The sequence below is a fragment of the Lissotriton vulgaris genome, chromosome 8 (genome assembly GCF_964263255.1).
Source record: "Lissotriton vulgaris chromosome 8, aLisVul1.2, whole genome shotgun sequence".
NCBI classification, from domain to species: Eukaryota; Metazoa; Chordata; class Amphibia; order Caudata; family Salamandridae; genus Lissotriton; species Lissotriton vulgaris.
Window position 1 is genome coordinate 1,505,416,310 of NC_141696.1, and position 27,707 is coordinate 1,505,444,016.

At 42.6% G+C, this 27,707-nt stretch overlaps 1 protein-coding gene across 2 annotated transcripts in view; it reads left to right on the forward strand.

Annotated features, from left to right (window-relative positions):
* CFAP91 (cilia and flagella associated protein 91) overlaps window positions 1–27,707 on the forward strand; it is a 431,267-nt gene that overhangs the window by 333,900 nt on the left and 69,660 nt on the right. For both annotated transcript variants that reach the window (XM_086933540.1, XM_086933541.1), the window contains 2 exons: window positions 1,361–1,507; window positions 19,460–19,681. In XM_086933540.1, the coding sequence (XP_086789666.1) occupies window positions 1,361–1,507; window positions 19,460–19,681 (369 nt within the window). The remainder of the gene's footprint in view (window positions 1–1,360; window positions 1,508–19,459; window positions 19,682–27,707) is intronic.

The window sequence follows — 27,707 nt, forward strand, 5'->3', positions numbered from 1 at the left end:
TGGGCAACGTAAACTGTGTCTCCATGGAGCAACACTCCTATCACACATGATCTCTCAGTACACAGCACACAGGTTAACATCCCACACACAAACCGCACACGCTTCAGGAGGTCAAACATGTAAGCATGGAGGTTTAGGAGTCTTTACCCCGTAAAGGAACAAAACCATTTTCTCTGAAATAGTGTCGCCATGGCCTGATTTTGGGCACAGTAGCCACCCTCTGGTACATGTGGGGAGACACTTTTGGTACACCATCTGGCCATTAGAACCTGCTGATCTGTTAAGAAATGGCAGAAAAGATATGGCACACCCCAGTAGACACAGAAATTGCAGTGCTGGCCAGAATTAGTCAAGTAGAGGCAGGGTTGAAACAGCTGTCCAAGCTGTGCTCTGACTTTCATCGCAACAAGGTGTCTTTCAGAATATAAGAAATATTCAGCAAAAGGATTTATTAGAAGTAGAAGCCACTTTACAGCAACAACCAACAAGGTCTCTGATGGACACAGTTTTTTTCAATTTCTTAATTCATGTTCACGGCAGTGTGTCTTTCTGTACTCCGTTCACTCGCAATGCCTATTTCTTGTGAGAAGAATGTAGCATCTAGCACGAGGCACCTGTGTAGCGTCATGAACATACAGAATCAGCATCATTAATAATGCAATTCTCTGCTTTTTGTTTTAGCTTTCTGAGCCCAGTGTTTACACTGGGGAGTTTCAAAAGATGGAGAATCTGTAGGAAACATTGTAACTTCTACCAACAAGAAGGCTTTCTAACCTCTTTCATATTAAATGAGGGCTCATTCCACAAAATCACAGGCAGTCACTGGTGTTGCCAGAAACAGCCCCATATATGAGATCTTCGTGGATACTATCTTTGTGTATAACTATAAGACTCCATTATGATGAGTTTTGATGTCAGCTGTGGCAAAGCAGTTCTATAAAATGTCTCTGCTGAGATGTCAAGTTTGCCATCACCCAAGCAGACTTTGCACTTGAAGTAAACTCATATAGGGTGGCCCTGCCTAGACAGTCTTGAGAAGGAAATGAACACATTACAGAAGGCTAGAAATGCACCTTCTGAATTGTGGCATTCAGAAGTTACTCTTGGTATTTTTTCCTCTTCATATCTAATGCCAATTTGGACTGTGAAAGTAAATTTATAGGGCACCTTTTCTATGATAAGATGCTTAGGGTGGATGGAACCAAGTCGACTCACAGTCATAGAATCCCTGAGGTATACTGTAAATAGACGATGTCAGCATAACAATTTTCAACAGCAGAGTTTACAGTCTTCCGTAGAGTCCAATGTTTTTCATGACTTTTCAAGTGTTGGTTATGTTATCTCACTTCTATTTCAATAGATGTATGAGGGTAAAGAGAAGCGCCTGGAGCTGATCCAGGAAATGCGTTCCACACATGCTATCCAAGAAGACAAGCAGCTCCTGAAGAAAGCTGAGAAGCAGGCAACACTGGCTTTGCAGCGCCAGAGGGACTTGCGTGATCACAAGGTATGACAACTAAGGGAGAACTTTCATGAAAGAGCTTTGGTGGAAATTTGGGCATTTACTGTATCTAAGGATCCTCATTGATTATCATGAATGTGGAATATTTCTTCCAATGTTCATCGACCCGGAACACTTCTTTTCCATAGCACATTAGCAAAAATCTTAATTGGAGGTAGAAATTTCAAAGTAAGTAAATATGTCACCATTTATAATGTGAAGCAGAAAAGCTTTTACTGAGTTTCTCCCACAGGAATTGTTCATTTGGGAAACATCAAAAAGGCTAGTTGAAAAAGGTTAGCTCCCAGCTTTAAAACATTTGCAACACTGTATTTCGGCAGTCTAATTTACAAGAAAAAGAACACCTGCTACATTAAACATTTACTTGGGTCAAAATGAGGACATTGCTCATTTAAGGCTGCAGCTGCTTCCCTACCCCAGAATGCTCTGTATTGACAGTTTGCCTCACAGCCACAAGGTACTTTTTAAATGGATCTATCTATCTATCTATCTATCTATCTATCTATCTATCTATCTATCTATCTATCTATCTATCTATCTATCTATCTATCTATCTATCTATCTATCTATCTATCTATCTATCTAAACTATAACTTGTGCACGGATGTGGCTAGGCCCTGCATCCAACCCTTCACCTGCGTCCTACCTTCTACTGTGCGCAGCATAGGAATGGCCACCACGCTTAGCCTGCCCCAAGGGACCCCCACCCCACTTTTTCTCACAACAAATGTTATTGCAGTTTTGTAATACATCAAGCCTTAACCATCCACATACATATGTAAAACAATAATTGACAAATGTTTGCTGATAACGTTGATGTAAAAACAGGCACAGACATTCCCAGACCACCTCCCCGAGTCCCACATGTCCCCAGAAATACCCTGAATTAGATATCTTAGTGGTTCTAACCATTTCCATATAAACTTGTATTACAATCTCAGAGATTCAAAAAAGTACACCACAGCATCTATTAAAAAAAATGTTCAGTACACAAGATACAGCAGTTCATTTGCATATGAATACAGAATCATACATGAACAAGAGAAATTCAGAGCGTTATCTTTCCCCCTGATCCACAAAGCATATAAAAAACGAGAAATACCAAAGACTTTCAATCAACGGGCATCCGTAGACAATAGCCTTAGGATTTCAAGATAATGACCCGGAACAACAGCTCCACGTAATGGTGTTGTCCATTTCTTTCTCAATAGCGCATAATAAGGACAGAAAAAAAGTAAATGAACAAAAGACTCCGTCGAAACTTTACACGCAGGGCCTAAATCAACTACTGTGGACACACCACATTGAGCAGAAAAGATTAGTTGGTAGGGTCTTATATCTAAACTGAAAAAAAAGCTTGCTGGCCAACGGAGGGGTAATTTCATCTACTGCCATTTCAAAACGTGGGACATTTTTATAGGTTAAAAATCTTTTGTTAAGCCTGAAAAATGTTCTGTCAATTCCATTTGGAATATTTTTTCCCAGTACATCTTTTTCAACTTGTCTCTCGAAATGCTGCTCGTAGTTCCATCCCCAGTTTCCTGAGTAGTTCACGCAGGCAGGAGAACCACCTTATTGATGTAGCCTGAGGGCATCTTAAAAGATCCTTTACGGCATCACGATAGGGATCCAACTCATCTGTCGTCCAGAGTCTAAACCAAAATGATAGCATTTTGTAATTTACTTTGTGCTTTAATTGTTTATGAGCAATGTCAAAATAACTTAGTGGTTCTCGATTCACAGCATTAAGGCTCACCCTCATAGGATCATATTTCATTGTCAATGTGGGCTGTGGCAGTCTTTACAGGCATCAAAACTATACTGCGATAATCAGCTCAGTTCCGCCATATCTTGGAAAACGGCAACTTCTGCCCCCATACAGTGATCCATTGCTCTCCTCCACAACCCCATCAATGGCGGTGTAACTGCCTTCTACAGTTTGACACCATCCATCTTGGCTAAGGTCAGTCCCAGGAATAATAATGTCTCTTGTACCAGTTCCCACCGATCCCGTCTGTACAATGCGTAATGATCAATTTAGGGTCAAATGGGATCTCCTAAGAGAGGACTTCTGCAAAACAGGACTTCACCCCGCACCAAAAGCGGTCCAGTGATGCACAACTCCACACAATATGTAAAAAAGTTCCTTCCGCCACTCCACACCTAAGATATAGGGGAGAAGCGATGACGTGTGTGTGTAAAACACAATTAATTTACATAGTACTTTGAACAACGCCGCTTTCAGACCTCTTTGTTTGGACATGATATTCCAGCTGCAGCGCCCGGTGAGACTGAACAGCTTTACAAGATCTTAATGATTCCAAGTGGATGAAGAGATATGAATCCCCTGCGTAGTGTACAATACACTTGAAGACGGGCGTACAAAGGCTGACTTCAAAACGCTGAGTGAGACTTGCTAATTGTGGACAGTCTGATCGAAGATATGGTGAGACTGTGCCCGCTACTAATTCTCACCGATGCTACCACATTATGATATATAAAAACACGAATTTAGATAAAATCAAGCACTACAAATCCCAGAATGCCTTGGACAATATATTAAAGCATGATAAGCAGAACTGCTAATGAGCATTGCCACTTGAGAAAGACTCACTGTCAAAACGCGTCGTGGATTCAGATGCTGCTTCAATAAAGAAACCGACTAATTGAAATCTCCTGGGTGTGCAGCGTTTTTGGTTGGTGAAATATATATATATATACTAGCAGCCCGTCCCGACGATGTCTGGGTATGAATTGCTGCCGGTCAGTAGTTTATTGTTTTGTAGGATTTCGTTTTGATAGCATTTCTTATCTGTGACAGGCCTGTGAAACGCTCCGATTCACAGTGCACTGCTGATGCACGTGCGCGTTCAGTAGTGTGGGAACTCGAGTTTCCCTACTTTATTTTTCCTTGCTATATTATATAGCGCAAACTGGACAACATGGCATGAGCACAATTTACATTACAGAAGAACACATTCATTTTTGGTAGGTACGGGGAGACAAAGCGATTTGCCTGGAATCACAGGATGTTGAGCTGATGCCGAGATTCGAATGTAGCTCCCCAGCTCTAAAGTTCGCAAATCTAGAACTTGTGGCAGGAGGTGTGTCTAAAAGTGTATGTCGGTGCTGGCCATCAATGAGAGAGACCTGTGCATTTTTCAAATCGGTGGTGAAAAAATATGTGTATGTTGCTTGAGATGTGGGCCGCCGTGCCACCAATGTACTTACCGGGGGAGGGTAAACACCCATTATTCCGCAACTTTCTTTCCGCATACCATCACTCCGCATACTTTCATTACGAAAGTACCATGACTCTGCAATGCCATTATAACGCATGGCATTACATTTTATATGCTTTTACCACGCATACATTTGCAACGAAATTCGTTGTAAATGCATGAATGGTAAAAGCATGTTTTTTTTAAATGTTTGGATAAGGTAAGTATGGGTATAGGGGTATATGTTTTGGGGTACTGAGGTATATGTTTTGGGGTGTTTGGGTATTTTAAGGGTTCAGATATAGTTTTGGGTTATGGGGTACAGGGGTAGTTTTAGGGTTTAGGGATAGGTATGGGTTTTGGGGTACAGTGGTATTTTTAGGGTTCAGGGCTAGGTTTGGGTTTTGGGGTATAAGGGTATTTTAAGGGATCAGGAGTAGGTTTGGGTTTTGGGGTTCAGGGGTATTTTAAGGGTTCAGGGCTAGGTTTTGGGGGTACAGGGGTATTTTTAGGGTTCAGGGCTAGGTTTAGGTTTTGGGGTATAGGGGTATTTTAGGGTTCAGGGGTAGGTTTGGGTTTGGGGGTACAGGGTTATTTTTAGGGTTCAGGGCTAGGTTTGGGTTTTGGGGTACAGGGGTATTTTAGGGTTCAGGGGTAGGTTTGGGTTTTGGGGTACAGGGTTATTTTTAGGGTTCAGGGCTAGGTTTGGGTTTTGGGGTACCGGGGTATTTTTAGGGTTCAGGGGTAGGTTTGGGTTTTGGGGTACAGGGGTATTTTTAGGGTTCAGGGGTAAGTTTGGGTTTTAGGGTACCGGGGTATTTTAAGGGTTCAGGGCTAGGTTTGGGTTTTGGGGGTACATGGGGTATTTTAGGGTTCAGGGGTAGGTTTGGGTTTTGGGGTACAGGGGTATTTTTAGGCTTCAGGCTGGGTTTGGGTTTTGGGGTACAGGGGTATTTTTAGGGTTCAGGGGTACAGAGGTATTTATAGGGTTCAGGGCTAGGTTTGGGGGTACAGGGGTATTTTTAGGGTTCAGGGCTAGGTTTGGGTTTTGGGGTACAGGGGTATTTTAGGGTTCAGGGGTAGGTTTGGGTTTTGGGGTACAGGGTTATTTTTAGGGTTCAGGGCTAGGTTTCGGTTTTGGGATACAGGGGTATTTTAGGGTTATGGGGTAGGTTTGGGTTTTGGGGTGCAGGGTTATTTTTAGGGTTCAGGGCTAGGTTTGGGTTTTGGGGTACAGGGGTATTTTTAGGGTTCAGGGGTAGGTTTGGGTTTTGGGGTACAGGGGTATTTTAAGGGTTCAGGGCTAGGTTTGGGGTACAGGGGTATTTTAGGGTTCAGGGGTAGGTTTGGGTTTTGGGGTACAGGGGTATTTTTAGGGTTCAGGGCTGGGTTTGGGTTTGGGGTACAGGGGTATTTTTAGGGTTTAGGGATAGGTTTGGGTTTTGGGGTACAGGGTATATTTATAGGGTTAAGATGGGTTATTGTTTAAGGGTGTTGGGGTATTTTAAGGAGTAAGGGTGGGTTATGATTATGGGGTGCAGGTGTATTTAAAGGGAGCAGGGTGGACACCCGGAGCTGGAATGTACAGAACCTGAAAAAACAATGAAATATTGGGCACAACGCTCACTTTTTTGTCCCGTAATCCCGCGCCCTGCCCACGCCCCCAGCACACCGATATGAGACATGGCATGAAGGGCGGAACGTACCACACGCCCCCAGCGTTTGTCACACCCCCAGCACACCCCCACAGCACAACGCAGACACGCCCACAAGGGTCTACTTTGTTGGCACGTTTTTTACTTACCTTTTAAATGTATATGGTGGGCGTCTGCATAGCCTATGTCCTTCTGCTGCAACTGCCCTTTCCAACGCTGTATTGGGAGTTGTGATTGGTGCTGTGGATCCTGAGATTACCCGCCTCAAAGGTTTGGATATACCGAAACGTGTCGGATCTAGTGGCTCTGTTGGATTAAAAAGAATTTATGCCAAATCTGCACGTTGGAGTTGCGTGATCTTTCTTTCACTCGCGCGAGCGGCTGTGGTGAAGATTGCACCTTTGTGGACATATATATATATATATGTAAAAACACAGCCTATAGCAAAAGACGTAAAATGCCGAAATTACCAAGACCTTTCTATGAAATCAGAAAAAGAAGCTATAAGCAAGGGAATGAGAGACATTGTTGGCAATTGGTCTGCATTTAAAGTATGACGGAGAAAACTGGCAACATTCCTTTAAGACCTCACAGGACCCCCTGTATCCCATCATGCCCCACAGGTTACAGTCAGGTCAGTTCTTTTTCCCAGCTACTACTGTTAGAATCCTGGAGCACTGAGCTCTTCTGTTTTTTGATGTTTTGTCAGAAAATTATCTTTGAAAACTCAAGTTTTTGTTTTCATTTGACAGATTTAAGTGCTTAAAGTACAGGAGACTGTTTTCCTGACAGAAAAATAAAAAAAATTCTGTCAGTCTTTGTGAAGTGCCCTTCTTGTCGTAAAAAGAAGGTGCAGATCGATCCACATTCAGTCTGAATTATCTATATCCCTGATTCTCATCTTCCAGAGACATGCCATCATTGTCAGAAGCTGTCCAGAAGAATTCTGAAGGATAGAGAGAAGATTTGGCTCATTGACCTAAAGGGGAGAGGAAAGACGGGATCTTCAGAGGCCTTGAGGGGTCTCAATCCTCCTCCAAAGAGCCCTCCTCTCATACAAAGATAGCCCACAGAGGATGATCTCATGAAACACATGAGAAACGGCAACCCTGATTGCTGCGAGATTTAGGACATCGAAATTAGATGAAATACCTGTGTGTTCGCCATCAACATCGAAGTCTACGTGTAGAGCGGCTTCGGAACAGACGTGCAGCTTGACGTTGGGACAACCATCGCACTTAAGACTTCCTTGGACATCCAAGCCTCATCGTCACTCGACGTTGAGATGTTCACTGCCGTCGAAGTGATCATTGGCAACAAGATCGACATCAAGCTACCAACTAGCCTCCCAACTCCTCGTGGCTCATGACTGGTTCAACTTGTTGTGTATTTTGCTGACTGCGAGCGTTTTAAATACATGCCTTTGGCACTGACAGTTCTTCGCGCTGATCGCTAGCGCCTGGATTACGCAACTGTTACTGCTGCTTTCAGGACTCTTGCGCTGTATACTAGTGCTTTATAAGTAATTGTGACATTGTCATTTTTAACCTTACTGTGAATTTGAGCACTTCCTTCGCTTTTTATCTACCTTTATTTTCCACACCTGAGGCGAAAAGCCGGGTGTCTTCTGAAGCTATACATTTCCTGCTTGCATCTTCTTTGCTTCTTTCAGCTTGGGGGCAACTACATTGCGTCTGAATTCTTTCCCTTTCCCTTACCTGCACGGCCTGCTAGGTGCTGTTGGGGGACTCTGGGAATTGTAGGCTGCTATACCTACACCTATAGCGGCCATCTTAGTAGGTGTCTAGGACGCTGGTTGGCGGACCAGTGGTGCGGGCTCCCTCTCTTCCCCTGCAAAATCTATATAATTGAGCAGAAAGTTTACCGGGCCCGATTCATTACCCTCCCGCCAGAACCTGAGGCAGAAGCTGGGTACGGAGTAGAGGAGGCCTTCTCTGATGATTTATAGCCTATTTTAAAACTTGTTGTATATTTTGCTGACTGCAAGCGTTTTTAAATACATGCTTGTGGCACTGACAGTTCTTCGCGCTGATCGCTAGCGCCTGGATTACGCAACTGTTACTGCTGCTTTTAGGACTCTTGCGCTGTATACTAGCGCTTTATAAGTAATTGTGACATTGTAATTTTTAACATTACTGTGAATTTGTGCACTTCCTTCGCTTTTTATCTACCTTTATTTTCCACACCTGAGGCGAAAAGCCGGGTGTCTTCTGAAGCTATACATTTCCCGCTTGCATCTTCTTTGCTTCTTTCAGCTTGGGGGCAACTACATCGCGTCTGAATTCTTTCCCTTTCCCTTACCTGCACGGCCTGCGAGGTGCCGTTGGGGGACTCTGGGAATTGTAGGCTGCTATACCTACACCTATAGCGGCCATCTTAGTAGGTGTCTAAGACGCTGGTCGGCAGACCAGTGGTGCGGGCTCCCTCTCTTAGCCTGCAAAATCTATATAATTAGAGGTCTTCTCCTCCGCGTAGCGGACGTGCCTAAGGAGCGCCGAAAGAAAGCCCGTCTGAGCCTCGAACGGGCCTCAGGGCTATGGCTATGTCTCTACAAATGGTACCCATCACCGAACAATTACAGGTACCATTTATGGGAGATGTAATTACATCTATGTCCACACCCGCACGCATTAAATATACTTCAGAACATTTGCAGGCCTTAAGACCCCAAAGACAACCCTCCTGCAGTATTCTGAAGTTGGGTTGGGAGAAAGCTACCTGCCAACATTGCACACTCTCCATTAACCCTGTAGGGATGAGAGCCATACAGGATAGAGATAGCAAGAAAAATCGATTTATAAATCAAAATCTTTTTCTTTTCTCAGTCTAAATTGTCGTTCCCTGCCTAAGCACATGATAGAGATATTTAATCTCCTACTAGACGAGGCTCCAGATGCCATGTTCATAACAGAAACAGAAAGCTCTGGCCCGGATTTAGCCATGGCGCTCCCAGACTCATATGCCATTGTGAGACTTGACCGTGGAAAGAAGCTGGGGGGAGGAATAGCAATTATTTTTAAAAAATGGTATAACTGCGAATTTAACAGACTCCCATGAGCTGGCTGTGAAGGCGCTATTTTTAAACTTACACTTGCACCGAACTACACCTTCTCAGGAGCGCTTATCTATAGACCGCCGGGGGCGGCATCAAATTGGCTGACAAACATGTCAGAACTCATTGGCCCTTTAGTAATGAAAACTGCTAATTTCACGATCATTGGAGATATGAACCTGCATTTGGAAAAAGAGGAATGCACAACTGCCAAGGAACTTATAGCAGACTTAGCATCCCTTAATCTGACCTTGAAGAACTCGGGATCGACGCATAACGCCAGTCATCTGTTGGATCCTATCTTTGCCAACATAAATGACATCATTACGTATCCCGCCCTACCCATGCCCTGGTCAGACCATTTTCTTGTCAAAGTTTCACTCAGGTAGAATTGTCAAATAAAGACAAAGTACCGGCACCTACCCAATTTGTTAGGAAATGGAAAAAACTTGATATTGATAGTCTTAACTCTTTTTTGGAAGGACATCTTCCCTGCACAAAGTCAACATCAGTTCAAAATTGGCTCATGGCAGCCATTGACTCTTCTTTGCCCAAAACGAAGTTAAAACTCAATAATCATCGCCCCCCTGCTCCGTGGTTTAACGAGACACTAAACCAGGAAAAAACCAGCTGTAAAAACGCAGAGCGTCAATGGAGGAAGACCTATTCTTCTGAAGCAAAGAAGGACTATAAAATAAAACTAACAAACTATCAAAAGTTGTGTGGAAAAGCCAAAGCAGAATTCGTATGTACAAAAATTACAGAGGCCCTGGATCAATCTAAAACACTCTTCAAAATAGTTAAAGAGTTGGCTGGTTCAAATACGACACAACCTTCGCCAGACCTTAATAAGACACAATGTGATCTACTGACTACCTTCTTTGTCAATAAAGTTGATAAAATATATCAGGGCATAGAACTGGCACAACATGAACAAAATCAGGCAAATATGACCTTGCCAAATACTCCATCTGCCAAACCGAGCAATTATACTGCCATACTAGATCCGATTGCTCCCTCTGAGACACCTCCCGGTGTATTAGATAACTGGCCTAAGCTCAGTACAGACATCGTTTGCGAGCTACTTGACACTATTAAATCAGGTTCGCCCAAAGATTCTTTACCATTCTCAGTTCTAAAACAACTCAGCAGAGGCGCTATGGCCATTATCACTGACCTTCTAAATGCATCACTTCAGCAAAATTACGTGCCTGATGAATGGAAGCATGCAATGATTAATCCGCTGTTAAAGAAAGCGGGTGCTGACCCTAATTTGCCCTCTAACTTCCGGCCTATTTCCCTCTTGCCCATTTTTGCAAAAATATTAGAGAAACATGTTCATCGGTCTCTTACAGACTTTATAACTACACGTGACCTGTTGCCCTCCCATCAATCAGGATTTCGGTCAGGCTTCTCTACTGAGACGACCTTGCTGGGTGTAACAGAGAACATCCGTTCCATGTTGGATAGAGGAGAAACAGTGGCCCTTGTGCTGCTCGACCTTAGTGCAGCATTCGATACGGTGTCTCATGCGGTACTCATGCGGACACTTCACTCTATAGGCATACGTGGTGCAGCCATCAACTGGATTAATTCACTGCTGGAAAATCGTACATTTCAAGTTTTCTCACAATCTGCTTGCTCAGACACCCTGACTTTCAAACAAATAGGAGGCTGGCTCAGTATATAGTGTCCAACTATGGTGAGGCACTGGGCACTGAGTCCAGAAAACCCTCAGTGATAATGTTTAGGTCCCTGAAAACCAAAGCTCTCAAAGTGTAGCTGTGGAGAGCAGCTATGACTTTGCCAGGAGGATTGTAAAGCATTTACCGCTATAGTTGATCAGTAAGCTTTTCACACAAGAAAGTACCACAGCAGGTGAGTAGAAAAATACTTTATATTTATTACTACACTCTAGACACTAACCTGGTATATTTCCTACCCGGAGGATTCAAGGAATACTTAGAAAGGAGGTAAGTAACAGAAAAACACATACGGGCCCGCCAGGAGCAAAACCATATACTAAAATAGTGGAATGAAAAGTGTTTACCTAAATGGGACTATCCCAAGGTTTGAGGACTCCAGGGGAAGCAAGGAACCACCCAGGGTGAGTAGCCAGGAACCCCAACATGCCCAGGTGCAGAGCGGTTAGACCGGGTCAGATGTCCATAGGACAACACAGGGAAATTTGTGGTTGGAAAATTAGAGTTCTAGGACTCTTCCCAAAGGACCCCAAAGGAATCACTTGGATCAAGGAAGGTTGGAGAGTCACCCCACTCGTGGATACCCAGAAGTTATGGATATTGCACCAGGGAGCCTGGGTGCATGGGGTGAAGTGGTGAAGTGGTGTCGGAAACTTCCATAGACGCCAATGGGGGTCATGGAAGGTCAGCAGCTACATCATCTCATGGACTATGCTGGTGGAACCAGAACAAAGAATCCAGATGAGAAGAACCTGAAAGCAGTCCAAACCACCAGGAGGTGAGTAGAAGACGCACAAGCACAATACCAGCCCTGGTTAAAGGTTCTTAGAGTAGCACGGTGAAGAAGAGACAGCAGCTGTGGAGACCAGGTGCCTTTCACAAGCTGCCCCAAGCCATTCAACAAGTGCACGAAGGCCAGTGGCCGGCATGGCCACCAACAAGCCTTGGTAAACGCAAACCGGTTCGCAGGAGAAGATTCTTTGTTGCAAACCAAGAAGGTCTATGGGACTAATCCAGCAGGGGTAAGTCAGGCCTGGCCCTCAGCACGCAGGAGAGGCAGCAGGAATCGATGGAGCCCCCTCATGGACCCTCTGACAGCAACAACAGGAGGTCGCAAGGGAGCCCCAGCATTACACAGGTGATGAAGGCCCACTAGACAGAGGATGCAGACAGGACAATGTGCTTGGAGCTGTGCAGTGCTGGAGGCAGGGGCTATACTTGGAGCTTGAAGATCTTCAGTGGAAGGAGCCAACAAGCCCTGGTGACGTCAAAGATACAGGGTGCACAGGCATGCTGTCTAAGTCGGCTAGAGAGGGATTACAGTCTCCCAACTTGCAGGGAAGACTGGCCAGGCCTCTAGAGAGCCAAAAACCACCACATGTTTGCAGAGCAGGGCGGTGTCCATGGGTCACCAGGATTAGCAACCGATTGTCTACATTGAGGAAAAGTGACTTAGATTCTGCAGGCTGGAATGCAGGCTGAGACCTCGGTGACTCAATGGACGCAAAGCAACGGAGTTGCAGATCTTTGGAGAAGCACAGGGACGAAGGTGCAGCAAGATCCTTCTTTCCGGGAGCAGTCTTGTTGTGGTACCTGGCTTAAAGAAAAGCAGGATTCCAGTGTCCACCAGCAGAAGAGTCTTTGAACAATCTTCAGCGGCAGGCAGTCGGTTTCAGTTGTTGTTGTGTGGACGAATCTAAGGACCCACCCTCAGGGGAGCCCTTAAGTTACCCTAAAAAGGGACAGGACCTCTTGTCTGGTGACCCACCTATCAGAGGGGGTCAGGGACGATAATCAGCTGTCATAGCCAGTCACATGCTCCCTGGGGCCAAGATTAAACATGGCAGAATCAAGTGGCGACCTCGAGAGCTCTAGGAACCTCCCTAGGGAGGAGCTGGACAGGGGGTTGGTCCTCCCCTGTCCTTAGTGTAGTTTCGCACCAGAGCAGGAGCCAAGGGCTCCTGAAATGGCCAAAACTGGTTTATGCATGAAGGGCACAAAATGTGCCCTCCAATGCAGTCTGTTGGCGCTCGGAAGCACCCCATCCTACCTAATTCTAAAAGAGAGGTGGTTACACCTCTCCTCCGCAGGAAATCCTTTGTTCAGTTTCCTCTGCCCAAGGGAAGCTCATCAGCAGGGGGGCAGAACACTGTCTAGAGTCGGCAGCAGCGCGTCCTGGCAGTTAGACCCTGGAAGGCTACGCAGGTAGGTATTGGGGAGTTTTCTAAGGAGCCTCCACTACATAGTATCATTCCAGTAACACTGGAATCTGTGTAGTTGCATGATTCTAACATGTTTGATACCAAAGATGACCAGGTTTGGAAACCATTATGTAGTTAGACATCGCGACTTGCCAGTGTCCACTTCTTACCTCATGTTGGCTGTCCTCCAGAAAATGCAGTCTGGGGTTTGTAGGTGCACCTCTACTCGTGCAGGGGTACCCACTCACTTTGAACCAGGCACCATGTCCTTGGATTGAAGGGCCTACCTTAGGGGTGACTTATAAGTTTTAAGGGCAGTGACCCGGATATAAGGGAAACCTTCTATCTGAAGTGAAAGGTGCATGCATCCTGTCATGCAGACTTTAGTGGCAGCTATGTGGACAGCTGCATGGGCTCTTATGGATAGCACAATATATGCTGCAGCCCATAGGAGACCTGTGGAGTACTAATGCCCTGCGTACCTCATACTAGGGACTCAAATGGTACTTCACTATGCCAACTGTGGGGTGTACAAAGAACTTACCAGACAATTTAGAGGAGAGAGCACTGTCACTGGGGTCGTGGTTAGTAGGATCCCAGTGAGCTACAGTCAAAAACACACTGACACCAGGCAAAAAGTGGGCATATCTCTGCCAGCAAGATCCTACTTTCCTCCATAGCCCCCTCTCAAATGAAAGAAGATAAGACTAACATTGCCCCATTGAGACTTCCTTTTCTAAGTGGAAATACCTGGAAAGCCCATCTGCTTTAGCATGTTTACTCCCAGGTCTATATTCCACTGGAAAGTCCATGCCTGGCAGGAAAATGGACCAGCTCAAAAGTTTGGGGTTTTCACCCTTCCTCTGTTTTAGCCATAAGAGTGGCTTATGGTCTGTCTGTACAGTGAAGTAAGTGCCATAAACAGGTATGGCCTCAACCTCTTCAAAGCCCAGACCACAGCAAATGCCTCCCTCTCAAAAGCAGACCAACATTTTTCTTTTGGGGTGAACCTTCTGCTTATAAAAACTACTGGTTAATCCTGGCACGCTTCATTGACTTGTGACAACACTGCTCATATTCATATCTCAGAGGCATCTGTCTAGACAATAAATTGTTTGGAATAGTCTTGAGACTGTAGGACGGGAGCTGAGCACATAGCCTTTTTCAGGTCATCAAAGGCCTCTTGAAAGTGAACTGTCCTATTCGCCTTCTTAAGCATCATTTTAGAGGTGAGGTCATTAAGGGGAGTCAAATTGGACCCATACCCCTTAACAGATTTTCTGTAGTAGCCAGTCAGGCCAAGAAAAGTTCTGACCTGGGTCTGGTTAGTGGGAGCAACCAATCCACAATGGTTTGGACTTCTCTCCAATGGGCCTACTCGGTGGGCCAAGTGTACAACCTTACTCTGCCCTGTCTGGCACTTACTGGCCTTGATAGTGAGGCTTTCCTTCTGTAGGGACTCAAGTACATTTTCTGAAGTGGACCAGGAGATCCTGCCAGGTGGAGCTAAAGACAGCTATATCGTCCAGATATGTAGCACTAAAATCTTCCAGACCTGACAGAATTTTGTTCACCAGCCTCTGAAATGTGGCAAGTGCATTCTTCAAACGAAAGGGCATTACATTAAACTGGAAGTGTCCTCCAGCGGTTGAAAATGCTGGGCCCGATTCACAAAAGTAATCTGAGACAAAATCTTAACTTTACCAATTTCGGTATTCTCAAAGGGCATTTAGGAGTAGTAAAGTTAGGATTTTGTCTCAGCTAAACTTAAGTTTTACTTAGTTAAACTTAAGACCAAAACTTAAGTTTAACTGAGACAAAATCCTAACTTTACTACTCCTGAATGCCCTTTATGAATACCGAAAGTCTTAAAGTTAGGATTTTGTCTCAGATTACTTTTGTGAATCGGGCCCGCTGTTTTGCATGCTCAGTGAGCCTGATCTGTCAATAGCCTGCAGTCAGATCAAAGGTGCTGAGATTCTTGGCAGAAGCCAGATTCATCTGTCCTAGGGATAGGATGAGCATCTTAGTGACTACATTGTGGCCTCTGCAGTCTATACAAAACCTTATCCCTCTCTTTCTGCCCTGGGAATGAGATGTTGGCACAAGGACTACTGGACTAGCACAAGGGATGTCTGAAGGCTCAATGACCCCTAACTCCAATATCTTTTGGATCGCTGTCAGGAAGCAATCACTGACATGGTCAGACTGCCTGTAAATGTTACTCTTCACAGGCAGACTGTCACCTGTGTCCTCCTCATGTGCACACCAGGTAGCCTGAATGGGTGTCAAAGAAAAGAGTTCAGTGTACTGACTAAGAATCTGTCTGTAGTCAGCGTGTTGTTCAGTGAGGCTGTTTGCAATGACCACTCAATCAACTGTGCCATCAATCGGGTAGTATTAGAGGAGATCGGGGAGAGGGTCTCATCAGTAGCCATGAGCAAGTTCATGTCAGCCCTGTCAAGTAAGGCTTTAGGCGGCTCACATGAAACATCCTTAGTGGTCTTTTAGGAGTACCTAGGTCCCACCATGCAGGTGACCACACATTTATTTTCCAGGATGGTATGGGGGCCACTCCACTCCTCTTGGAGGGATCTTGGGGCTACAGGTTCCAATTCCAGTACTTTCTGCCCTGGCTGGTGAACAGTCAGAACAGTCTTTTGGTCATGTCATAACTTCTGAAGTTCTTGGCTGGCCTCAAGGTTTTTGTTGGCCTTTTTCATGGACTCAGCCATGCGTGAACGCAGGACTAGCACATAATCCACAGTGTCTTGCTTAGGAGCTTTGAGAGGCTACTATCATCCCTCCTTCACTAGAGTAAGTGAACCCTTAACTGGATGTCCAAAGAGAAGTTCAAAGGGACTGTACCCTTACTCCCTTCTATGGAACCTCTCGATAGGCAACAAGAAGGCAAGCTAATTGGACATCCCATCTCCTCCTGTGCTTGTCAGATAGTCCCGCAATCATATCTTTTAGGGTTTTGTTGAACCTTTCAACTAACCCATTGCATTGTGGATGGTTAGCTGTGGTAAATTTGTAATTTAGTCTACACTCTTAACACACGGTTGTCAGGTAGCCAGACGTGAAGCTTGCACCTTAGGAAAGCCCCCTCTGGTAAATATTCCCAGAAGTGCCTTGGCCACTGCAGGAGCTGTAGTGGACCAAAGGGGGATAGCTTCTGGGTGTCTGGTGGCTTGGTCCACCACCACCAGGACATAACTGTTCCTAGAGGCTGTAGGAGGGGCTAGGAGAACAACATTTTCAATCACTACCCTTTCAAAGGGAACCCCAATCACTGGTAGTGGGATTAAGGGGACCTTTGCAGTGCCACCGGTCTTACCACTGGCTTGACAGGTGACATAGGTCATAGGACATAGGACAAAACTCCTGAGTGTCTTCAAACATATGGGGCCAGTGAAAGTGTGGGACAAGCCTGGCCCAAGTCTTACTTTTCCCAAGATATATTGCAAGAAGTATACCATGTGCAAGGGTTAAGAGGAACTCCCTAAACGTCTGAGGAACAACCAGGCTTGGGGTCCTTAGCTTCAGAATAAAGGAGTCCATCTTCCCGATAGAACTTGTGGGTCCCACTGATATCACCTGCAACAGCTTGCTGCCTAAGGCTCCCAAGAGAGGGGAAGGATTTCTGCTCCAGGCTCAATTCCTCCCCGGAGGGTCCCCCTGCTCCAGGCAGCTCATCCAGGTTAGGCCCAAACTCCTCTGGGACAGTTCCCTCACAAAGGGCAAGATCATCTTCCTTAGAAGACAGATCCTCACATGAATCGTGGTCGAAGGATAACTATTTGCACTTCTTACTTCTCTTGTTGGTAGCAGTCTGGGCCTTATTCCAGGCTCCACTGCTCTTTAGCGCTTAGAGACCTGACGGTGATAATGCGCTTTACAAATCACAATCACAATTTGATCTCCCTGCTTCTTGGCCTGTGCTCTAGTCATCATAAACACTGCCTCAGAGATCCCAAGTATGGCTGAACGAGTCCTCAACTCAACTTCAGCCCATGCTGACATTTCCAAATCGATGCCCAGTATACGTTCTACATGAATGTTAGAAGATACCACAGCCTTTTTTGAGCCAGTAAACCTCCCCACCCCTACCTGAGATTGATTATTGCCATGGGGTGGCTATTAGTGATCGTGTCTATGTTGGTTACTTAGTAAGTGTGCCCAAGTAAGTATTTCTCAGATTACACCAGTTTTTCAGTCACAATGGTGACACTGCATCTGTGTCCCTGTAAGTTATTGCTTCCACACCATTTATGAGAGGGAACTGCCTATATTTCCTCATAGTACAGGCCAGACAGCTAATGTGGCAAGATCAATGCCACCCTCTGATATCGGGACAGCCTCAGTGACTTCTCTGACTAGGCCAGAGCCCACTGTAGTTCCCAAAGTGAACCTTGTGGAGGTTTACTGCTACTAGAGCTATTGGTAGGGGCACTAGGGGAGTAGTAGCAGTCTTGGTGCCTTTCGTAGGACAGTTTGAATCATTGAGCATCTGGCCTTTTGCTTACAAACAAAGCACCAAGAAGGTTTGTTACTGGTGGAAGAGGAGGATTGTGACCCACCCCCAGAGGAAGATATTTGTGGAACTATAGAAGATTTTTTTTTGTTTTCTTCAGACTTCTCCCCATCTTTTTCTTGGGTTTTAGATGTATCTTTCTTTTTCTGGTCAGCCCAACCCTGAGACTTATTGCTCACCCTGGTACGAACCCATTTGTCTGCCTTTGTTCCCAATTCTTGGGAAGAGGTCGGATCAGTGTCCACCAGGTATTGGTGCAGTTTTTCAGACACACAGTTATTGCACACAAGGCAAAACCCGGGAAGAGGCATGACAAATCCAGGAGAAAGAATAGGAAAGCGAAGATGGAGCCAGAAAATGGGAAGCCTGTGGGCAGACTGAAGCCCACAAAGTATATACAGCATGTCTTGAAGAGACAGTGCAAGCTCTGTCTAGTAGAGACCTAAAAAGAAAGGGACTAGTGCCCTCAATTGTGTTCAATAGTGAAAGCCACCATTCTGAAAAGGCAGCCATTCTTTACTTGCTAATTACTGACCTCTGGTCAGATGATGCCTGCCACTTGCCTTGGTTGGTACCAAGGTGACACACATTACTAAGGGTTTTTTACCATTCTCAGTGCTTAAGAGGGATCATAGCTTTGCATTTCCAGGGAGACACAGATATGCATGTAATTAATGCCTGGTGTTGCACCATCACCATTTTCGGCAAGCACATCATCTATAATCTTTTCTGGATTACTGGAATACATGAAATGAGTCACACAGGTAGGCGCGATTCAGTATGTTCCAGTTTCAAAAAAGATTTGACCCAGCCTAGGCAGAACGAGAATGCTTTGATAAGTGCAATTTCAGATCTAAGAGCTCCCAACATTTAGCAGGAAAAAAACTTAAACTGATGTCTTTAGCATAGATTGTTGAGGGAATGAGCCAGAATATTGTATGGACGATGTCGCTCTCCATATTCCAGTCCTCACCACACACATGCTTCCCTTGCTTTGCTTGAGGAGCGCCATATGCCTGATTGAGGATCATCACAAGCATGATTTGGGTTGTACCAAAGACATGCTTGTGAAGCACTAAAAGCATAATTGAGCAGTACCCCACTAGTATTAGTAAGTCATACCACTGGCATAATTTAGCAGCTGCCTGAAGTATTTGTGCAACCAGCGGTATACCTGAGTAACAAGGTTGGCATAATTTAGGAGGTCCTTGGCCTTACTATCAGTCCCAAGGAACATTTAATGCAGAGCTCAAAAACATTTTACAGGCACCATAGTTAAGTGCTTTGCATATCTCTGAAATGTGGTATCTTGAGTGGCTTATTTTATCTGGTATCTTTTGCTGCCTTTCTTGAGTTATTCCTAATCAACTAGGAAACACAATACTGTATTCACTTCAACTTGAAGAAATGTTACCATTTTCATCAAAAGGTTGATATTTAACCAAAGTTTATTGTTAAAAGTAGCAACTTCACAGAAAGTGTTTTGATAAAATGTCCATTCCTAATACAAATGTACTTGACACCTGTGCAAATTATTTTCTCTCAAGCTGTCTGTGTTGGATGACCACCTGTCAGAGCTAGAGGGAGGAGCTCTCTCGGATATGTTTGATTTCCTCTCCAAAGAGCTGGTGCGGCTACAGCAAGAGCGGAAAATCCATGCCTTTGCAATGCTGGCTGAAAGGCAGCGGCGCATACGGGAAGCAGAGGAGAGTGGGCGTCGCCAAGTGGAGCAAAGGCGACGACGAGAAGAGGATGAAATTTTTAAGCAGGTTAGTGTATCATAAAGCAGCACTAGCCAATATCAGGTTTCCTGGCTTCCAGTGCCTGGGGCATGCATTTTAATGGACATCAGACAAAAATACAAATTTAACATTAAGTTCCATGCCCAGAACTGAAGGATACCTACACTCTGGTGTTGTTTTAATATCTTCATTGAATGAGAAGAGTAACATTTACAACAAGATACATCACTAGATTTAGGCCTGCATCAGACACACATCAATAAAATGGTGTATTTGCTTCGAAATTCTCCATGCCACTGGAATCAAGCTATCCTGGCTGATGAGGGCTGAAAAGCCTGAAACAGGTCCTAGGATGCTGGTTTCCAGTCCAGGGAGGACCTGGCTTGGCAGTTCGGGCTGGACTGTTTCCGTGACGCTCAGGGTCAAGACTGATTTGCATATGGCTGGGTCCAAACTGGAATGGCATGGTGAGCAACAAAATGATGGATTTAGGCCTAGATCCCGGTACTGGGGTGAATGTATGACATTGTTCTGCATTCTGTCCATCAACTGTTGTTTTTGTATTCGAAATTAGAGGAAGCAATCATAGTGTACTAACAAACATTGCATCCACCTTGCCCCACTTAATCCTCCTTTGGAGCAGAAGTAACCTCCATCATGGCCAATCTCCTCCCTGATAAGCGACATAGCTTACTTTCAATAACAATATCTTATAGCTACACCCTGAATGTAATTGCTGCTAGCTATATATTGTAAGGCTAATATAGACCAGTCCTTCTCCTCAATCCGCCATATAATGAATCCTCATGCCCTAGACTAGTTAATGTTTCCCATTCCTGTGGTGTAGTTCACATGAAAATGATGTATGTCTACTCTGTGAATCGTCAATGAACCTTAAAATAGACCATTCTTATTTGCTAAAAAACTTTGCAAGTTACAAATTCCAGAATTCGTTGTCATGTCTATTTTCTCCTTATTATATAGTGAATTACTAATTTAAAGTAAGAGTTGTACCATAATTTCATGCTGTACCAAAGGTGTATATTTTGCACCACGGTGTTCTGTCCTTCAAAATGGACAATGTGTTGTCAAGTGCCTTCAAAATTTCTTCCTTTTTTTTTATCATTGTCCATCGTAGTTGTCCTTGGTGGGTAAATTGTCAGTCATGGGTGGATAATTGGGTTTTTAATCAAGTGTCAGACCAGGGATAAAATATGTGTATTTTACAGTTCATTGCATCTGTGTTTCTACAGTTTCCCCTCTAATTTGCATTTATTTATTAGCAGTATCTTAGCACATGAACCATGGCAATGAGGTGTTGAGTGCTGTATAACAGTAGCAAAACAATATATACAGAAGAACAACAGTAAATGCTATACCTCAAATTTGCAAATTAAACCGTACATCTGATACAGGGCAAACATATCAGAAGTTTTACATAGTAATGTACAAATGAAACAAATCATGCTGTGTTGCGATCAGGGTACCGATATCATATAAAGCTAGTGGAAAATGTGGAAAGTCCATGACCATGGATACAGATTTGTTTTGTACTGATGATGAGAGGGTTTTGGATTAAGGCCTATCCAAAGCCCTATATAGTGTGAGCTTCAAAGGCTGAAACTTAAAAAATGTTCAAACTTTACAATAGGGTTTTGAGAATCTTGCAATTTTGTTTGTTTCATTTCCATAAAAGGGCATCAAAAAAACAAGGTGATGGATGGAATGCTTGATTTCACTTAGCCACTGGCATTCGCTCAGGCTGCATTCCAATCCATTGTTTTTCACCCACCATTCCACCTCGGTTTGGACCTAGCCATACGCAAAACAGTCTTGGCCCTGCTCAGATGGGAACAGTGCTGCCTGAACAGGCCAGTTTATGCAAAAGGGTAAACCCGGAATCACTGGGACCTGGGTGCTAGACAGTATATAATAAGGTGGTCCCAGTATTATAACATTAAAAGTGTCAGACAGACAAACAAATCACAATCGAATTCAATTGCAAAAGAAAATAGCAAAGTGCAAAGATACTTTTTAGTTGTTGCAGTGTTATTTAATCACACTGAAACTGATCGTCTTTTTCTCAGGCAAATATTTAAGAGCATACATTTTTAACATAATTTCAACATGACAGTGCCCCACGTGGGAAGAAAAGGGTAAGGGAAGGCTGTGACTCAAGTGGGGTAGTGAGGTAAAGTTTAAAATGGTAACAGAAAAATCACAGACAGTTCTGGCATATATTCCTCATATACCAGTGCAACAGGTGGTCAAGTATACATTCATCATAGTACAAAATAGATGTACAATGTTGCCATGTAGCACGAGGTTCCACGGTAAGTACTGTTGAAAGGACTGGCAATTATCCAATGTCGACATTATATGCCAGAACTGTCTGTGATTTTTCTGTTACCATTTTAAACTTTACCTCACTACCCCACTTGAGTCACAGCCTTCCCCTACCCTTTTCTTCCCACTTGGGGCACTGTCATGTTGAAACTATGTTAAAAATGTATGCTCTTAAACGACGATCAGTTTCAGTGTGATTAAATAACACTGCAACAACTAAAAAGTATTGTTTGCACTTGGCTTTTTACTTTTGCAATTGCATTCGATTGTCATTTTCTTGTCTGTCTGACACCTTTGATGTTATAATACTGGGACCACCTTATTTTATACTGTTTGAACAACTGCCTGAGCAGGCCAAGTCCTCCCTGAACTAGAACATAAGCAATCTCCTACAATTCTGAAAGAAACTGAAAACTCAACTCAAGTAGTGCTACCTCATACAGGCTCACCACTTCCATTACCTCTTTACTCTATGGTTCTGCTGTAAGGCGGCCATGTCTGCCTTCAAATATTCTCTGGAGCCCTACCCCCTCCATCCAACCCACAGGGCTTTCCTGCAGGCACTCGCCTCCCAAATCAGCCTCTGTCACAAGCCGGAAGACAGTGGGACATAAGTAGGTCTATCACTGAAATGACACCCTTGGCATAAATGTTACCACAGGGCTTTTCAGTCTCATCTTTAAAATAAAGAGGCAAATAGCGAGTAACGCTTATGGCACTAATACGTGCTGGACTCTTGAGGCAAAGTAAAACCACATGATTATATGTGTTTGTTGTCCTTGCACTGACACAGACATTATGGACATGATTACACATTAGAGCTTAATGGTGTGTTTTCCGACTATCCTGATGAAAGCCTAGGAGCCTAAGAGGGGCCAATAGAAGAGGCTGAAACATGTCGACAACAGAGGTTTGAGGACGCTAATCTCCCAACGGACACCTACAATTCATCATTTTTAACCTTGCCCAAGATACCCTATAATAAAGGGATACCGGGGTTATTTCACACAATTGATACCTTTTTACTCACCGTTCCACTATATCACAAAGTACTCCCTGAAAAATGGAGGAGCCCATCTTGGTTTTTAGGGGGCCAGGATGAGACCCAGTAATGAAGCACGACACTAGTAGAGTGTGTGAGGGTCTAAAAAACAACTAAGCAGCTGTTCCTGGTACATTCTTGAATAAATAACAGGGTTGAACTATGGGTGCAGGATATAGAAGTGTGTGTAGTTCTGTCTTTTGAGGGAGAATATTTCCTTCTCCCTGCCCTGACCATTAAAGATTGTTCTCGCTCCGCTCACACCGGCATCATATATTCCTATGACCCTGTAAGTGTGCCACCATCTCAAAAAGACTCCCACAGAGTGGGATCTAGTGAAAGAAAGTCCAGCAGCAGAAACAGGCAAAGACACCACTCTCAATGTCCTAGCACATCAGTGCTGAAGCTTAAGTCTCCACCGTTGAGGGGCTCAGTCTCAACATGTTCAGCATCTCAAGAGGACTCAGTGGTGACTCTACATCAACACCACCAACATTCCAAGCCAACGATGTCAAAACACTTAAGTTCAACAGTTACAAAATCTCCTTCACCATAGACTGTGAGACTTCATGCCAGATCGACATCAACCCGTTTGCCACCACCCAACAGAGACCCGAGAATTACGTTGAACCAGTCACTATCAAAGTCAGCATATTCCCCATTGAGTCAAAACTGGTTAAGAATTGAACTTTCATTGTATTGGCTCCACCTATCTTCTTTAAAACTCATGGCACAGCTAAAGTTAGCAATTTGATATTTCTGGGGTCAGCACTCTTTAGACAACACACAAAAGAATAGATGCTTAGAAAGAAAAAATTAAGCAGAGACCTTAAAGGTTGCTGGTCTGAAAGTGCAGAAATAAAATTCATACATCATTATCGGACCAAAAATAGGTGGTACATCTATCAGAGGGTTCAATGCTTGAGATGGTCATGCCAACCTCAGTAACACTGGAAGCAAACTTAAAGGGAACAATACCAGAGGCAGTACTAGAAACAGATGATAATTCATCCTAAAACATTCCATTCAAAAGGGAGGAATTTGCCTGGCAAGAGACAGTGATCCTCTAACACCCCTCCTACAGTTCCCCACTCCTCTCAGAGGAGAAGTGATGTCCTGCTTGGAAGAGTGGAAATTATGGAGTGGACAGATGGATTCTAAACACCATCCAAAGAGGATACTCTGTTAATTTCAAACCAACATGACAAAGGAAATGAATCCAGATATTACCTAATCTAAAAAAGAAGCCAGACAAAACAATATTGACAGTATTTTAGATCTTCAGTTTGTCAACATTTTTTTCATCAATGAAGTATTCAGAATGCCCTCCATCAAATCTATCTTCACATAAAGAAATACATCTGCCCTTGCGCCATAGATCTTCATAATGCTGATAGTCACATACATACAGTTCAACATCAAAGGAAATATCTCAGATTCCTGATAGGATACAATAATTCTCAGTATGCTGTACTGTCGTTAGTCACCACAACCTTTTCAAAATGCATGACAGTCACAATCTAAGAAGATAGAAGATATTTGTTTATCCTGATGTCAACGAGTAGCTAATAAAAGTGGATTCTCAGTCAGACACAGCACAGGATTTCAAATCCACAGCTATTACTATCCAAGCTGGGTCTCCATGAATAAATACACATAAAAACCAGTACAGTGTTTACTGTATCTAAGAGCAAAAATAGACACTTTGAACAAAAGTGTGTAACCTTCGGAGGAGAGAGTATTTCCTATTCAAAAAGAGAAACAGCCTTTACAACGGAAGCGTTACAACGCATGCCATTACAACGTATGGTGTTACAACGCGAAAGGCTTGTTGCAGTGGGTCGAAGGTGTTCGAGTTAAATAGACAAATGTCTATGTAGCATTTATAGACTTTACTACTGCGATGGATAAAGTAGATCGGCCACTTCTCTGGAAAATTATATAAAATGGGGATGCCTCCTATTTTGTAATCCTTAGTTATTGCTTTACATTCGCAAACATGGTGCCGGGTTTAATGGGGGAAACTCAGGGCCTATCTTCAGTTATTAATACGGAAAATAGATTGAAGCAAGGTTGCTTATTAGCACCTCTACTGTTCTCTTTATATGTAAGAGATCTTCCGGATTGTTTTTCCTTAACGGAAGGAGACGCGCCAAAAATAGATGGCCGCCCCTTTTCCTGTATGCAGATGAGATTTTAATTATAGACCTGACCCTGATCACTGACATAATATCGAGGGACAGAATATCGACCATCAAGAATATCGTTGAAAAAATATCGACAGTCAAAATATCGAGTTTCTATCTACAAACAGGTAAGTACAAAAATATTGAGGTAAAAATATCGTTTACTAAAATATAGTTTTTAAAAATATCGACTTTACTAAAAACAATGTTAAAATAAATTAATATTAAAAATGTATTACTAAAATATACTTAAAAATACTTAAATTAACTTATAATAATTAAATAATTAATGAAAGTTAAAAAAATGTTTTAATTCATATTTGTTAAAACATATATATATAGTAACAAAATATAATTAAATAATAGCCAATATTATTAACGTACAATAACAAAAGTGTAAAAATTACTATTCCCACTCCAAAGAGTGCAACAGTAGGGAAAGCGTTGGATAGCATAAGGGTAAAAATTACTATTCCCACTCCAAAGAGTGCAACAGTAGGGAAAGCGTTTGATAGCGTAGGGGTTAAAATTACTATTCCCACTCCAGTGAGTGCAACAGTAGGGAAAGGGTTGGATAGCGTAGGGGTTTAAATTACTATTTCCACTCCAGTGGGTGCAACAATAGGGAAAACGTTGGATAGCGTAGAGGTAAAATTTACTATTCCCACTCCAGTGGGTGCAACAGTAGGGAAAGCGTTGGATAGCGTAGGGGTTAAAATTACTATTCCCACTCCAGTGAGTGCAACAGTAGGGAAAGCGTTGGATAGCGTAGGGGTTAAAATTACTATTCCCACTCCAGTGGGTGCAACAATAGGGAAAACGTTGGATAGCGTAGAGGTAAAATTTACTATTCCCACTCCAGTGGGTGCAACAGTAGGGAAAGCGTTGGATAACGTAGAGGTAAAAATTACTATTCCCACTCCAGTGGGTGCAACAGTAGGGAAAGCGTTGGATAGCGCAAGGGTAAAAATTACTATTCCCACTCCAGTGGGTGCAACAGTAGGGAAAGCGTTGGATAGCGTAGGGGTTAAAATTACTATTCCCACTCCGAAGAGTGCAACAGTAGGGAAAGCTTTGGATAGCGTAAGGGTTAAAATTACTATTCCCACTCCAGAGAATACAACATTAGGGAAAGTAAATACTTCATATATTATTTAAAAATTTAAAAACGAATATCTATTAATAATTAATTCAAAATAATTAAATATTTTATATAATAATTAATATATTCCAATTACTAATTAACAATAATTATTTCAATTGATCACCTATTAATACAAATTAATTAAACATTAACAATTAATTATTTAATAATTAAAAATTATTTAACAATTATTTCCAATTAAATAAATTTAAATACATTTAATTATTAAATTAATTATTAATAAATTACTTCCCACCCTATTCCTCTATGAACCCACAACCGGCTACAGAAAATAAATTATTAAAATTAACATAATTAACAATTAATCAATTAAATTAAATTAATTGGCAAATAAAATTTTTATAATTACCCATAAATACTTAATTAATAATTAATTCTAAATAAATACCAATAAATAATTTTACATATTTAATAATTATAATTTAATTACTTCCCACCCAATTCCCCTATAAACCCACAACCCGCTACAGAAAATAAATTAGTAAAATTTACATAATTACCAATTAATTAAAATTAATTACCAATTAAAATTTAATTAATTAACAAATATAAATTAAATAACAAATAATTAAAAATTACTATCAATAAATAAATGTACATATTTAATTAATTATAATTAAATTACTTCCCACCCTATTCCCCTATAAACCCACAACCCGCTTCAGAATAAAATTACGGAAAATTCATTAATTAAAATTAATTATAACATAAAAACACACTTTTCACACATATTATAACATAAAAATACACTATAAAAAATTAGATATTATTAAAAAATCGATATTTTCATCTATCTATATTATATACTTCGATATTTTAACTTTCTATATTTTTAACAGTCGATATTAAATCACTTACCTTAAAAACAATATTTTGGTTATCTATATTCTGTCCTGTCGATATTTTGTCCAGTCTATATTTACAACTCGATATTATGTCCAATCGATATTTTGGAGTCGATATTATGTCTGTGCACCACCTGACCCCTATTGGTTTGAATAAATAATCGTCACGACTCCAGAGCTATATACGTCTGTACAATTTTTGAAAATAAATGTATCTAAAACTGAGGTCTTGGTCTGAAAACAAGGAAAAAAAAGAAAACTTAGCCATTTTAATTGGAGAATTGGTCCTGGAAAATTGGAGACTGTAGATTCCTACCTTTATTTGGGGAAAGTTATTTCAAGTAGTATGAGGATTAATTCCCATATTGATCATAGCTCTTCTAAAGTAACGTTGCATGCAAATGGCCTGTACGATTGGTCAAAGACATTTTTCACATTTGCTTTTAGTTTTTAAAACTAAAATTCCCCC